The sequence below is a fragment of the Zosterops lateralis genome (assembly GCF_965231275.1).
Source record: "Zosterops lateralis genome assembly, chromosome: 3".
Lineage (NCBI taxonomy): Eukaryota > Metazoa > Chordata > Aves > Passeriformes > Zosteropidae > Zosterops > Zosterops lateralis.
In genome coordinates, this window is record NC_139764.1 from 25,252,279 (window position 1) to 25,265,508 (window position 13,230).

The following is a 13,230-nucleotide window of genomic DNA, read 5'->3' on the forward strand; positions in this document are numbered from 1 at the left end:
TCATTAATAGTGACAATAGACATTAGCTCATCAAATAATCCTATACCTGGTAAGAACTTTCTTTACTCTCAATAAAGGCAAAAATAGTATTTCTCTATTTTAACTTTTTTATTTTTTTAAGGCTTGCTTCCAACCACAATTGATAATAGAATCAAAATATTTTTAAGTTTATACAGTCTTAGCACTATGTATTGTCTCAGCATATCTTGAAAGCCTTCAGGTACATTGGGAGCTGAGAAAAAAGTTCTAGATTTTGCCTATCACCACAAGGAAAGAAAACTGTCTTTTTTCAGTGACATTAATCAGGCAACACTTCCATCCAGTCCAGCAAACAGGAATAACTGTGGGGTTTGGGTTGCTTTGTTTTGTTTAAGATAAATAATCATCATTTAAGCAGCAGTAAATTTTTAGCTGAACAAGATGCTTTTGGTATCCATTAGTCCCTGCCTTCCTTAGCTGACATTTTAAAGCTGATGTTTTTTGAATTTGTGAAGTGAATTCCCTAAGTGCTATCCTGCACTTTAGGAGACAGATTTTATTAATTGAAAACAACAAATCACTTACAGAAAATAATCATAATGTAGGAAAGACCTAGGCAGAGCTGTACTCTGAAAACCTCTTTGTAATTGTAGCCTCTTTAGACAGGCATAATCAATTAGAAGTGGTCTGATTTTAACCAGTTGCAGGCTCATTACATTGCATTCCCATTTCTGTTGATGAAAATCAGTTTCAGCCTGTGGCCTGGAACTCATATACAGCACTTCCTGGGGCCTCTTAGATAAACACATCAAGAAACAGTTTTATTTGGATTTGTCCCTCACCCTTTATTCATTGAAACAACTTTACAAATCAAGATTAGAACAGAGAAAAATTGGCTCATAACCAGAGATATGCATGTATGAGTAAGATATTTAATCTCAGAAAAGTATAACACTTCAATTAATAATCATATCTTTAAAATGAAATGGGAGACTCAAAACATTCAGTTTTAACTGGAGAGTTTAGTCTTTCTCTTACTGTGTCATGGGACACTCAGTTCCTATTTAATATAAACACATTACTCCTTCCTTTCAGAAGGGCTTCTTGCCTGTGATACATAGAACTGTCCCCAATGTATCTTCAAGTTTTCAAAACAGTACTTCCAGCCTAAGTTTTTACTCTCTGTAGACAGTGCCTGAAATATGTAATTTTAAACCTATGTAGGAACAAAACTTTTAAGCAAAACAACACTAATGAACTATCCTCAAGCAGAGAGAATCTGCAAAAATAATTGATTTCCTTCTGCAGAAATTGTACCTTACAGCATCCAGGTTTGCTACAGTCCACATGAGGTTTGAAAAATAAATGAATTCACTACAGTTGGTAATCCAGCCACAGCATGGTGCAATCCCTCAGGCTCAAAGGGCTATTCACAAGTCAGGGCAAAAAAAGGAGGGGAGTTTCCTGGTGTGGAGAGGTCCATAAAAGCGTTTGCAAACGTGCAGCAAGTGTTTAAAACCAGAACAGACAAAAAAAAACCAAAAAAAAAAACCCACCAAGGATAACTGAAATAGGGAAGAGACTGATAAAGGAAATAAAATGCCCACTAAGTGAGCAATACGAGGAGCCCTCCCTGGAGTACTGGCTGCTCCTTCCTGAAAGAAAATACAAAAATAGAGCTGAAGGGTGAGTGACAAGAATAATCAGAAGATGAAAAAACTTCAGATATAGAGAATAAAACAGGATGATTCATACCACCAAGAAGCTGAACAGAGGTAAAGGATCATGATTTAAAAAGTGTAAAAACGAGTAGTCCCAAAAGGATCTCTCTTTTAAAAAGGAGTATTCAAAGTAAAAGGGTGATGAGCCCAAATATGGTTGAGGGAGGCTTTGGGGGTTGTTTTTGTTTATTTTGTAGTTATGATACATAGCTAGACTCCTTAATGTACTGCAAAGGATTATTGCTAAGGCCAATGGCACATGAGAATTTAAAAACCTTTATTTGTTAGTAAAAACAAAAAAAAGTAAATATATATTGTAATACAAGAATTACTGATGGTAGATATAGCTTAGCCCCAGGAAAATCAGTAAAGAGGCAGGAAAAAAATTATCCCTACAGACATGTTATATTGAAACTGCTTTAGATAAGGTGGTGCATTCCACCCTACAAAGCATGTGGCCCTTGCCTAGTCACTCTTTATGTCTGTCCTTCTGTTGTAAAGGCTAGTTCTGCATCAACCTATCTGAAGAAGTTAATTGCAGACGTGTTCATCACCAATTTGCTCTCCTAACAACTATCACCACTATTTGAACTGCACATTCACAAGAAATCACACCAATAGCAATTTTAGAATTAGAATGGAACTACATCAACTAAAGGTCTAGGCAAAAAAAGCAAGAGGAATTGGTTTTAAAATTAACAATGCCCACAACATGACTATCTGAAATAAAGAAGAGCTCCAGTGACTTAAATGCAGTGTTAAGAATTTTAATGAAATGGCAATTCATTAATTGCCTTCCTGGACTGACAAGTTAATTTATTACTCGCTTGTTCATAAGAAATGAACAAAACAGGCCCACAAGGAAGCTACTAACAGCTGACTGAAAGCTGCCTACACACTGGCACACGTGAAAGGGTGTTCCTTCCTCCATACCTTTGTTTTTCTTATTGTTTACAGCTTGTTTTGTACTGTTGCTAACTGTAATCTACAACATTAAAAACACTGATAGTTCTCACTGGTGCTTCAAAAAATTCCTATTGATAAAGAATCAAAATGAAAAAAGAAACTAAAAGAAGCTCTCAGAGCTGTTTTTTATAAAACTTCTAAACATTAGAAGAAACTTTCTCTGAAACATCTCACAAAGGAACATTTCTGTGCCTTTCTGAAAAGATTAAAGCAGCAATAGTCCAGGATTTGGATTTTGGATCAAAAAAACATTTTGGAACATGGAGAGCATGTTTTTTGTTGCTAGCCATTCTAGGACTAGGAATACTGAAAGATCATCACTTCAAGCCTTTACATGGAGCCATACCTCAGTTTTCTCCTCTCTTGAGAAGGCAGAATAAAGGGCCTTCTACAAAGCACTAAAGGATTCCAGAAGTCAATAGATACCTTGAGCACAAGTAATATACTATTGTTTATCCAGATTCAACCGAGCTCAGAAATAGATACAGGTATTTAATTCAATCTATAGAATAGTACATCTGACTTACCTTGCTTTTGAAACTTCTCCAGGTGAGTACTCAACATCACAAGGACATCAAGACAGGCAGCTCTGGTCACCAAACAAGGATTTAGCCTGAAAAGAAATAAATCAAGTTTTTGAAGCTTAAATCCCTATAACCTTATGCTCAGAAACAGCAGTAAAACAAACTAGCTTGGCGTGTCTATTTAAATTAATCAATTTGTCAAATTAGACTGCATGTATAAAATAACAAGGCCAAGTTATCTAAGCTTCATTTCGTGGTCCATTCTGAGTGACAGTCTCCCCTGCAGAACTGGCAAGACCTTCCTCCTCCAGCCATTCCACTAAATGGCAGTGGACACATTTCATTATTAGTGGATGAACCAACTCCTTGTAACACCTACTACGTCTTTGTTTTGTTTATAAATAATGTGTGTAACTAAACACACCAACAAAAAGAAGTCTTCAGTTCCTTCCCTTGAAGGTACCTGCTACACCATTTTAATGGTCATAGCTCTCTCACTGTTCTGATGAAGACCAGAGGTGTTCGTGTTTTTAAAATTAGGTATTTCTTTTTCCAAACAAGAATATTTTGGACTTTGTGTATATAATGGAAATTGGTAATAAGCTACTTTCTGCTCCACCTTTTCAATTTGCCAGTGAGAAGCATCTATTTTGTCTCCAATTAGAAAAATAAAATTAGGTTAACAACTTTATTTTTCTTTGCACTACTATCACTGAAACATATTTAGCCATGAAAACTTCTTTTAAAACATAACTTAAAATGTGAACAAACAGGAAATCTTCTTCAAAATACAGAAATTATTCTGAAGAGCCCAATGGGACTTGTACTAAAACAAAAACTTTCAGGATCAAGCAGCACAAGTTTGAAGTATGACTAATTCTGCTCAGTATTTAATTTTTATTTTATCTGGCACTTTCTTTGTATGCTTATCTTGATGTTTGAAACTCTTTCAAAAATTGTTAATTAAAAATGTTCCAACAAACATTCTGAACTCTAACATCTTTAAAATTCAAGGGAAAAAAAAAGTTTTTTCAAGTAAGATATGTGACCATGACATAAAAATGAAAGGTTGGAGGTTCTTACATAGTTTGGCTGCTGTATTTGCCTATGGAGAGTTAGCCTATGAACCTATTAAAAAAGACAACTTTAACCAGAAACATTATTCTCACCTTCAGTAATAAACTCTGCAAGAAGCCTAAAATACTTATGCTTTCTTTTATGGCCTACAATATTAAGCATCCACATAACATGCAGCAGAATATGTGCCACCAGGATCTCGCATTAGAAGAGGCTTTTTCTCCTTTTTCCATACAAAGAGACCTTTTGGACACTTTTTTACTAGTGAAGTAGTCTAGGTTCATACCTCCCCAAACTACTTCATGCTTGCCTCCTACCACTCGCCTTCAAGCACAAGAGCTAAAAGCTGCCTGCTGAGAAGATGCACATCAACAAGAACCAAAGCCTTAAGACACCAAAGCAATATTTTTGAAGAGTTGTATTAGGCAGACTTTATTTCTATCCATTCTGGTTAGCAAAGATCTTTCCTGTATCTTGGGCATCCAACTGCTGCCTAAGTTGTTCTTAAACGTGTGTGAAAACACCACCAAGGAATACTCACGGAGTTGTGAGCTCAGTCCATGAGAAAACAGAGGGACTGATCAGTCAAAGGCTCAGAAGAAAACCAAACCACAAGAGGTTTCTCACAAATGGATGAAAGCTGCCACAAAAGTTTTCAGCCAATATGAGGAACCTAATGGGTCTACTGCAATTCAGCTCCCTCAAAAAATGGAAGACTCGCTTACCATTCTGTGTTTTCAGTGGAAAGAAAATTTCCAATGTACGAACTGCCCTGGGCAAAACATGGCTGATGCAACTTTTACTGAAGAAGAGGTAACAGAAACACGGGCATGTTTTTTATTCTAGTCCAGTTTTTAAGCACTTACCACTTCATTTTAAGTATGTGCATATGCATGTTTTGATTTTGAAATGAGACTTTTCCAGCATAAAACATGCCAAACGTTTGTCCTTGGCTGGTTCCATTGCTCTGGTGATGCTAGTGAATTCTCATCCATATGTGCCAGATGGACACAACAGGAAATTCAGTTTTCCAAAACCAAGAAACTTCAGTGTTGTTCAGACTGTAGCAGAAAGCTCAGTCTTGAAGACAATCAAACTGTGATTTACGTAACAGATCTGACAGCCAAAAATCACAATGCTGAACATTTCAAATGATGCACTGCACAGCATTTAGCATGACCTGTTCGTGCAGAACTTCAGCAACAAGAGTGGGAATAGTACAAGATGTTTCCTTTTTAGCACCAATACCAATAAAGTGGTGTTCTCATAAAAAAGATTTGAGGAAATCTGTCTCCAAACAAGAAAGTCACAGCAGTAGCAAAAGGTGGGAGCTCCAGACATGTGGAACAGCATTCCTTTTTTTCTGCCCAAAACCCAAATATTATTTCATTTACCTTCCAACTTGGTTAATAATGGAAACAAATACACCATATGCTCACTCCAGATGATGAACTGGACATGACTCTGAACAGGGTAGAGCTAGAGATGATTAGGACTCTCATATCTAAGGGTATATCCACCCAGAAATATAAAATAGCTATCAAAACAATATTCATACTATTACACATCTATTCTAAAAACAGGCTAGTGATGCCAGGGCACAGATCCATACCTGATTAAAGCAATGTTTGTCTATGCCAGCCAGTAGTTTAGTGTAACAACAGCACATCTGGAAGTCAAAGAGCTGGCACCAAAGACCAAATGGCCACCTGATATACTGTGTCCAGATGCCTTAAATCCTAATTTTCAGAAGTTCAATTTGTTGCTTTGTGTTTGGAAATAAAGCTTATAACCAACCTGCTCCTGGAATCTCACTGCACGTAGGAGCTTGCCCCACACTTTCTAGCACTCCTTCAAAATGCTCTCACTTGCAGCTTGACTGTCCAGGTGGAAATAAAAATCAGGTCATAGGCAAGTGCTGCATTAAGTTCCATGAACAGCTAATACTGCAGAATGTTTCAACACATCTGACTAAAGAGAAGTCAAAGGCTGTTAGACCTGAGTAACACATGAAACTCCAGCACTGCCACAGACTGGACCTGCCAGGCAGAGGGAAGGAAGACTCCTGCAACAGGCAGGAACAGAAAGGATTACTACTTCAGATTACTACTCAGCAAGAACAAGATGCAGAAAAAACATAATTCTAATTTAATCAAGGAGAACAAAATGATGATGGCATCCCCTGTTCCTACCAGACCATCCTATGAGGACAGACTAAGAGAATTGGGATTGTTTAGCCTCGAAAAGATTGCAGCCTTCCAGTACCTAAAGGGGGCCTGCAAGAGAGAGACTTTATAAGAGCCTGTAGTGACAGAACAAGGGAGAATGGATTTAAGCTGAATGAGAGCAGGCTTAGATTATATATTAAGAAGAAATCCTTGGCTGTGAGGGAGGTGAGGCACTGGAAAAGGCTGCCCAGAGCAGTTGTGCATGCCCCATCCCTGGAGGTGTTCAAGGCCAGCTTGGATGGGGCTCTGAAGAACCTTCTAGTTGAAGGTGTCCCAATCTCACAGCAGAGGAATTGGAATTAGGGGATCTTTAAGGTCCCTTTCAACCCAGGTGATTCTATGATTCTACAACCACGGAACTCCACAGAATACACAAAGTCATTGAAAGAACACAAGTCAAAAAAGTTAAAGGGACTGAAGATTTTAAAGGCTTTAAAACTTTTTTTTTTTTTTCTGTAACGGCTCAAAGCTCTAGCCTAACAGCATCTTCACTGTGATGGAAATAAGTGTCTTTTTTTTTCTTACTATTTTAGGTAGGCCTGGCTGAGCAGAAGAAAATCTGAAATCACAGGTGCCAGTTTGCATACTATTGACACTTCACAGCAGATTTCTGGATTAGATCCTGAAAATAAAAGTCTTCCAAACCTACTCAACTTCTTGTCATTAATACTGAACAAATAATTGGGGATAGAATAGACAGACTTCTTTGCAATTGCATTTTCAATTCTGGCATGTGAATATAAAATTAAAAAAGCGTTCAAGACACTTACAGGAGGAAACTTTTGTTAGCTGTTAAGAGTCCAGGGACTTTTTTTCAAGGAAAAAGGTTAATGGAGCTAAGGAGTCCGTTAAAATTCACAGGCTCCCGTTCACAAGCCTTTGAAGAGGCCAAGGTCAAGCACTTATAGAATATTATACGGCCAGAGTAACAAAGAGCTATTTGTTTTCAACAAGGAACTGCCTGGTAGGTGAATGAGGAAGCATACCCTTCAGGAGACATTCCCTCTCTGGAGATGTAAATCAGACTGGGCAGGTTCAGAAGCTCCATGTGCAACACTGGGGTTTGCTCCAGCTGCCTTTGGCTACCCACAGTAGCAGTAGGGCTGCTTTGATTTCTGCTCTGCCTTTACCTCCACTAAGTATCACTGATTGTAGCTTAGGTCTATGCAACTGAAATCAATCCTGGACTCTCACAGCTTGGAGCTCTACAAATATTATTTTTAAAATGTTTGATTCACCTTTTATAGTCAAGTCATGCTGAATTTGAGGTAGTCACTGGTTTGCTTATTTTGGATGGCAGACCTAATGCAAACCAAACTGGCATTTATTGAAGAAATCAGCAAATATGTGGTCACAGACCTCCTGTGTACTTGGCTCCCACAACTTCATGGCTTCAGCTGTATCAGGAACACATGGCTTAACTTTTAAAATTAAGTTTCTCCTGTATTACTCTTTAGTTTAAACAAGAGAAACATTAATGAATTAGAAGCAAATTACCTTATTTTCCAAGAGAAACAACAAGGAGCAAAGAACATGGAAAACTCACACATTTGGCCTCAATTCTGTCAGAACACTGGGAAAAAGACAATCTCTTGCTTCTGTAACCACTAAGATTTGCAGAGGCCCTTAAACAGCATTTCTACTTATTAAAAGGCACCATTTATAACTACCCAGATTTCTGTATTTAAGGCAGGATGCCAACACCCCTTTATAGCAAGTACCAAAGAATGTTGATGCACAACTTCTGCAGATTCTCATTATGTTCCCAAACCCCCAGTTTTTAATGACAGATGACTTAAGAAGCTGACAGCTATTTTATTGTGAATCATTCTTCTTTTTCCACCTCACTTCAAGATGAGCAACAACAACTGCAACATTAATTTACTGCATTTGTTACATAAATAAGATACATACAAGCTAGTGATTATGAAATCAAAGCAGTTCGTGTTAATGTTTATTGCATTAGCTTTTGGTTATTCTAAAAATTCAATGTTTTCCAAAGAGGTGGTTTATTTTGCTCCTATTTTTCCTCATTAGGAAACAGATGTTGGAAAACTATGAGCAGAACAAGAACTATTTAATATACAGCAACTTACAATATTTACTAAAAATTTAACAACACAAAAATCAAAGTGTATTTCCCCAAACTCTCAACGAGCACCAAGAAATTTCAAATGGAATGTGACATTTAGTGTCTTTTAAATAAAAATCCATATCGTCTCTCTTGTGGATGGTTAATTGGATGGAGATTGGTTAATCTCAGCTCCAAACTTTACAGACTGATGACAAGATTTTGATAATGAATCAAGCTGATGTAGAACTTTAGTCAAAACTATACAACTTACAAAGTCACCTACAAATCTTTGTATTTTGTCCAAAACTGTCACAACACACTCTTAAGCATCAGGGTAAAGACACCAGAGCAGGCAAGATTACAATGGCAATCCCTCCAAAGGTCAGCTCACAGCTACCTTGTGAAGAAGAAGAGATTCATCTTAATGACTTGCATGACTGTTTTCATTTCAATTTTCAAAGTGATCAATTAATTAAATGAACTGCCCACTCCCTCTCTGATCTTCAATGAAAAAGTCCCTGTTACTCTAATGCTGTATGTCTTGGGAGGCTTTGGAAAGGTTGAAAAGGACTAAAGTTCCTGGAAGGAAGACCTGTTCTTATGATTAAACTTATCATTTTATAAAAAGTCCCATATTAAAAGAAATTGTAATTACTGAACACTGTAATTACTGAACACTGCCCTATTCTTCTGTGTAAATAACATGTTATTGTCAAAGAAATTCATATTTTAGCTGGCAGAAAATAGATCAGCTTGCTGGTGATGAATTTAAACCCCAAATACTCCTACTTTCTAGCAACCAGTTATTACATACAATTTTTGATTCCAACAGATGGATAGAATTTGTTTCCTGAACATCATATTCAAGCTAATGCACAGGACGCAATTGCACAAATTTTTGTATTTCTGAACTTTATAAACATTGCTGATAAGTCAAAATTTTACAAACATTTGAGTCTGGAATTTCATCTTTAGTTCTACATAAACACAGAAAAGAATTTTGATTAAGTCAAACATGCCACAGCTGGTACTTGCGGATGGGATCTGTGCAACTTACTATTATGAGTTTCCCACTGTGCCTCTGCCTTCCATAATCTCAGCTTTTGTGGCTGGCACACTGGCAATTAAATTTTGGGTTTACAGTTTATCTTTCCCTCTCTATCAACTCCCAGCATACTCCTTGCTGAACAAGGCAAATCTCCAAAAGTATTCCTGCTTCTGGTGGCCCGATTCTACTGATATGTGACCTGGCATTGTGTCAGCTTAAACATCTTCTAAACACACCAAAAAGTGCATCATCTGTGATGTCTTGAGTCTTGATACAGTCAACTTTACATAATCCTTGAGGGCTGTCCATGGGGAGCTCTATCCTTGGAGGGTTGCTGATGAACCAGGCCAAGCTGGCTTTGCACTGACCACATTTTACCTGCAGCGTGATCTGGTAAAGGATCAGTTGTCATTTATGGAGGCGACAAAGCTTATGGAAATCACTCCTACACATACAGCAAGCAGCTGATTAAAAGATTAAATCTTCTCCTGTTGTTTTGGTTATTAGCTTTCAAATTCTGCAGTATTCTAAAGACTGAGGTTTTTGGGGGTGTATTTGTTTAGAGGGCAGCACTCATATTTTAATCTATTTTCTCTCAGAGCCCACATCTGTAGCACTGAATCAACATGCATGGCCTTCCTCTTGTCTTCTTAAGGAGACATTAATAATGGATTTAATTATTAAACTTTGTCCATAGCATTTTTAACCATGTAATACAAAACCAGCACATCAATGAACATCACAGCCAACAGACCTACATTTAATGGAAAGCATTTAAAAAAGTAATAATGAAGCCTGCACTACCAAGTAAACCTTGCTGAGTTCCTGGAAGTGCAGGAACACCCGCACAGAAATAGAAATTCAAACATTAGTCAAAGTGCATCTGCTTGCCTACTTGGTGCTGTTGAGATCTTCTCTGAGTAATTACCATGTGCACAGTCCCCTCACTTGCCCATTCTGTAGGGACAGCTCATCCAGCATTAGAGCAGGCATTGCTTCCAAAGGGAGTTGCTGCTCTGGTGATTTAAGTTTTTCCACCCCCCTCAAAGCCAGACTATTATGTTGTTATTAGTTTCCCTGGTAAAGACAGAGAATTTATTGCTTCAAAAAGAAGCTACACAAATAATTTTTTCATTGTGATACCACCAAGAACATCCTGAGTTTCAGCTATTAAGAAAAATTAATTTGTGCTCCAGCTGTCCTTGGTGGATGATACTGAAAGGCTGTGTTTTGTTGGTGTTGTTTTTAGCATACCTGATTGATAAAATAATCCTGGCTGTTCTCTTTTTTGTTCTCTTAATGAGAACCTCATGCGATTCCTGAGCAACATCCTAAAAACTTAAGAGGTCAAACTAATCCCATGTGCAAATTTAATGAATTTTACACAATTAACATCAGAGGACTTACTTATGAAGAAAAAGCTATGAAAACTCTTACGTTTATTTATCCAAAAGCATTTTCAAATATAAGCGAGGATTTATGTCCAAAATCTGTAATTGTACATTTTTTTCTGCCTATTCCAAATGTTGCACTGGTGGAGGGAACACCTTAAACAACCTTATCCAAAACTTAATATTCCTGGAATGTTTCTATTTAAGTTAGGAATATACCTATGAACTAGAGTCAAACACTATTTTATCTTTTGCAAAGTATATCTTAAACTTCAGCCTGAAGTCCAAACATCTCTTCTGATACCCGAAGTGGGTGTTCCAAAACAAGCAATCACCAACAGCCTAAATAAACAGTTTGTAGCCATGTTAAGGATACTGTTATCAAAACTGGTGAAAGAGTGGACTTGGAGCAGCACAGAAACCTAAATTAGTCTGCTAAAAGCACGTAAGATTTAAATTAATGCCTCCAGGAATAGATTTATGAACAATGACGTGCTATGACTGTTCTCAAAAACAAAGACAAACCAGGCTAAACAAGGCCCATGGGTTAGAACGTGCAGATTAACAAATTACTGGTGAGTCAGCAGCAAGCCTGACAGAGTTCAAGCAGTGTTTGGACAATGCCCTCAGGCACATGGTGTGACTCTTGGGGATGGCCTGCGCAAAGCTAGGAGTCGGACTCGATGATCCCTGTGGGTCCTTTCCCAACTCAGCATATTCTGTGATTCTGTGAGCTGTTCATATTGGTACACTTCATTTTCAGCTGGAACAGGACAACAAAAATTTCCCTTCCCATTTCGTGTGTGCAAGGGTAAACACATGAATTATTGCTCCAGCTGACAGAAAGTTTTCCATTTGAAACCCGATAAATAAACTTCTGCAGAAAAAGGATCAATCATTAAAACTATTTTCAACTTTTGAACTTGGCTGTACAACACATACAGACCACTAATAAAGAAAGATAATTAACTGCACTTCTCAATGTACAGGTTTTAAAGACAGAAATGAAAAACTGGAAACGTTAGAAAACAGGAAGATGCCAAGTGCAGACATGGCCCTGGAAGGACAATAAGGTTCCTCCTGATGCAGTGGAAGAAGAAGAGGCAAGAGTACTAAAAGAAGAGAAGGACTTCTCTCTCTGTGAAGGAGGATAACCTTACACTCTCCCCACTTCTTGCTGTTTTGGAAGTACAAAAAACCACTTCCAACTCCCAAATAAGGACCTCTTCAAAAACCACACAGAGGCTGCTTGCAAAACTGCAGAGAGCCATGGGCATATTGCCCCCCCTGTCTAGGTATGCCTGCATGTGCCCCTGTTTTGTTTGTAATAGCCAGCTCACTAGAAGTTACCACTGTCTCTCCAAAGAGGCAATGAGAAGAAAGCCAGATTTAGGTTACAGTCTGAGCCATGAAGTCCTGAAAACAGAAAGAGGCCACATTCTTGCATTCTTGCTTTTCTTTCCTTTTCACAGATGGCCTAAATGCACCTCACGTGAAGTTCCTCCTAGGAAGGACCTAAGACTATTGTCTATTGCCTATCTGCCTACTGTCACTCACATAGCGCTGCCAAAAGCCAAGGGGGAAAAGGGATACAACAGACTTGATGGAGTGACATGGCCACCAAAACTTGGCAAGTCACCATACTCTGTAGGGCCACAAAATACGGATGAGATTTTCCTCATTCAAAGCAGTCATAGCTGGATCATCGGACAGTCAGCTGGGGAAAAACCAAGCAGCACATATCTCAGCAAACAGTGAACCTTGTTTTGAGCCTGTGCCTAAAATAACTTCTGCACGTAATTGTTGTGCGAGCTTGAATCTTGTGCAGGACCTATTTGTATTTTTAACAGTGCCAACCATAAAGCAAAGAGCTGTAAGCAGCAGCACTGCAGAGCACGGGTTATCTGGGTTATAAAAACACCGCAGGTGGCCCATTCCAGACAAACCAGTGACTCCCTGCAAAATGCAAAGCCAACTGGTTTCATACAAGGTTGTTCCCCACAAGTCAGTTTCAAGAAAGCCACATTCTTAGAAGTAAACTCTCCCAGTGTAGACAAGCTCTCGGCTAAGAAACAGCACATGGCTAGAGGTTAGCAGAATATGTTACTTGATTTCTGGCAGACCCTCAAAGTCTTTTTCCCCTCCTGTGGTCTCCAGTAAGTAGGAAGGCAGAAAAAAAAAACAACAACCCAACTCAAAGCGCTGAAAAGCAGTATCCTACA

The 13,230-nt window shown here is 38.2% G+C and overlaps 1 protein-coding gene across 3 annotated transcripts in view; it reads right to left on the reverse strand.

Annotated features, from left to right (window-relative positions):
- Positions 1-13,230, reverse strand: part of THADA (THADA armadillo repeat containing) — a 151,823-nt gene that overhangs the window by 42,967 nt on the left and 95,626 nt on the right. For all 3 annotated transcript variants that reach the window (XM_083857543.1, XM_083857545.1, XM_083857544.1), the window contains one exon: positions 3,194-3,279. In XM_083857543.1, the coding sequence (XP_083713669.1) occupies positions 3,194-3,279 (86 nt within the window). The remainder of the gene's footprint in view (positions 1-3,193; positions 3,280-13,230) is intronic.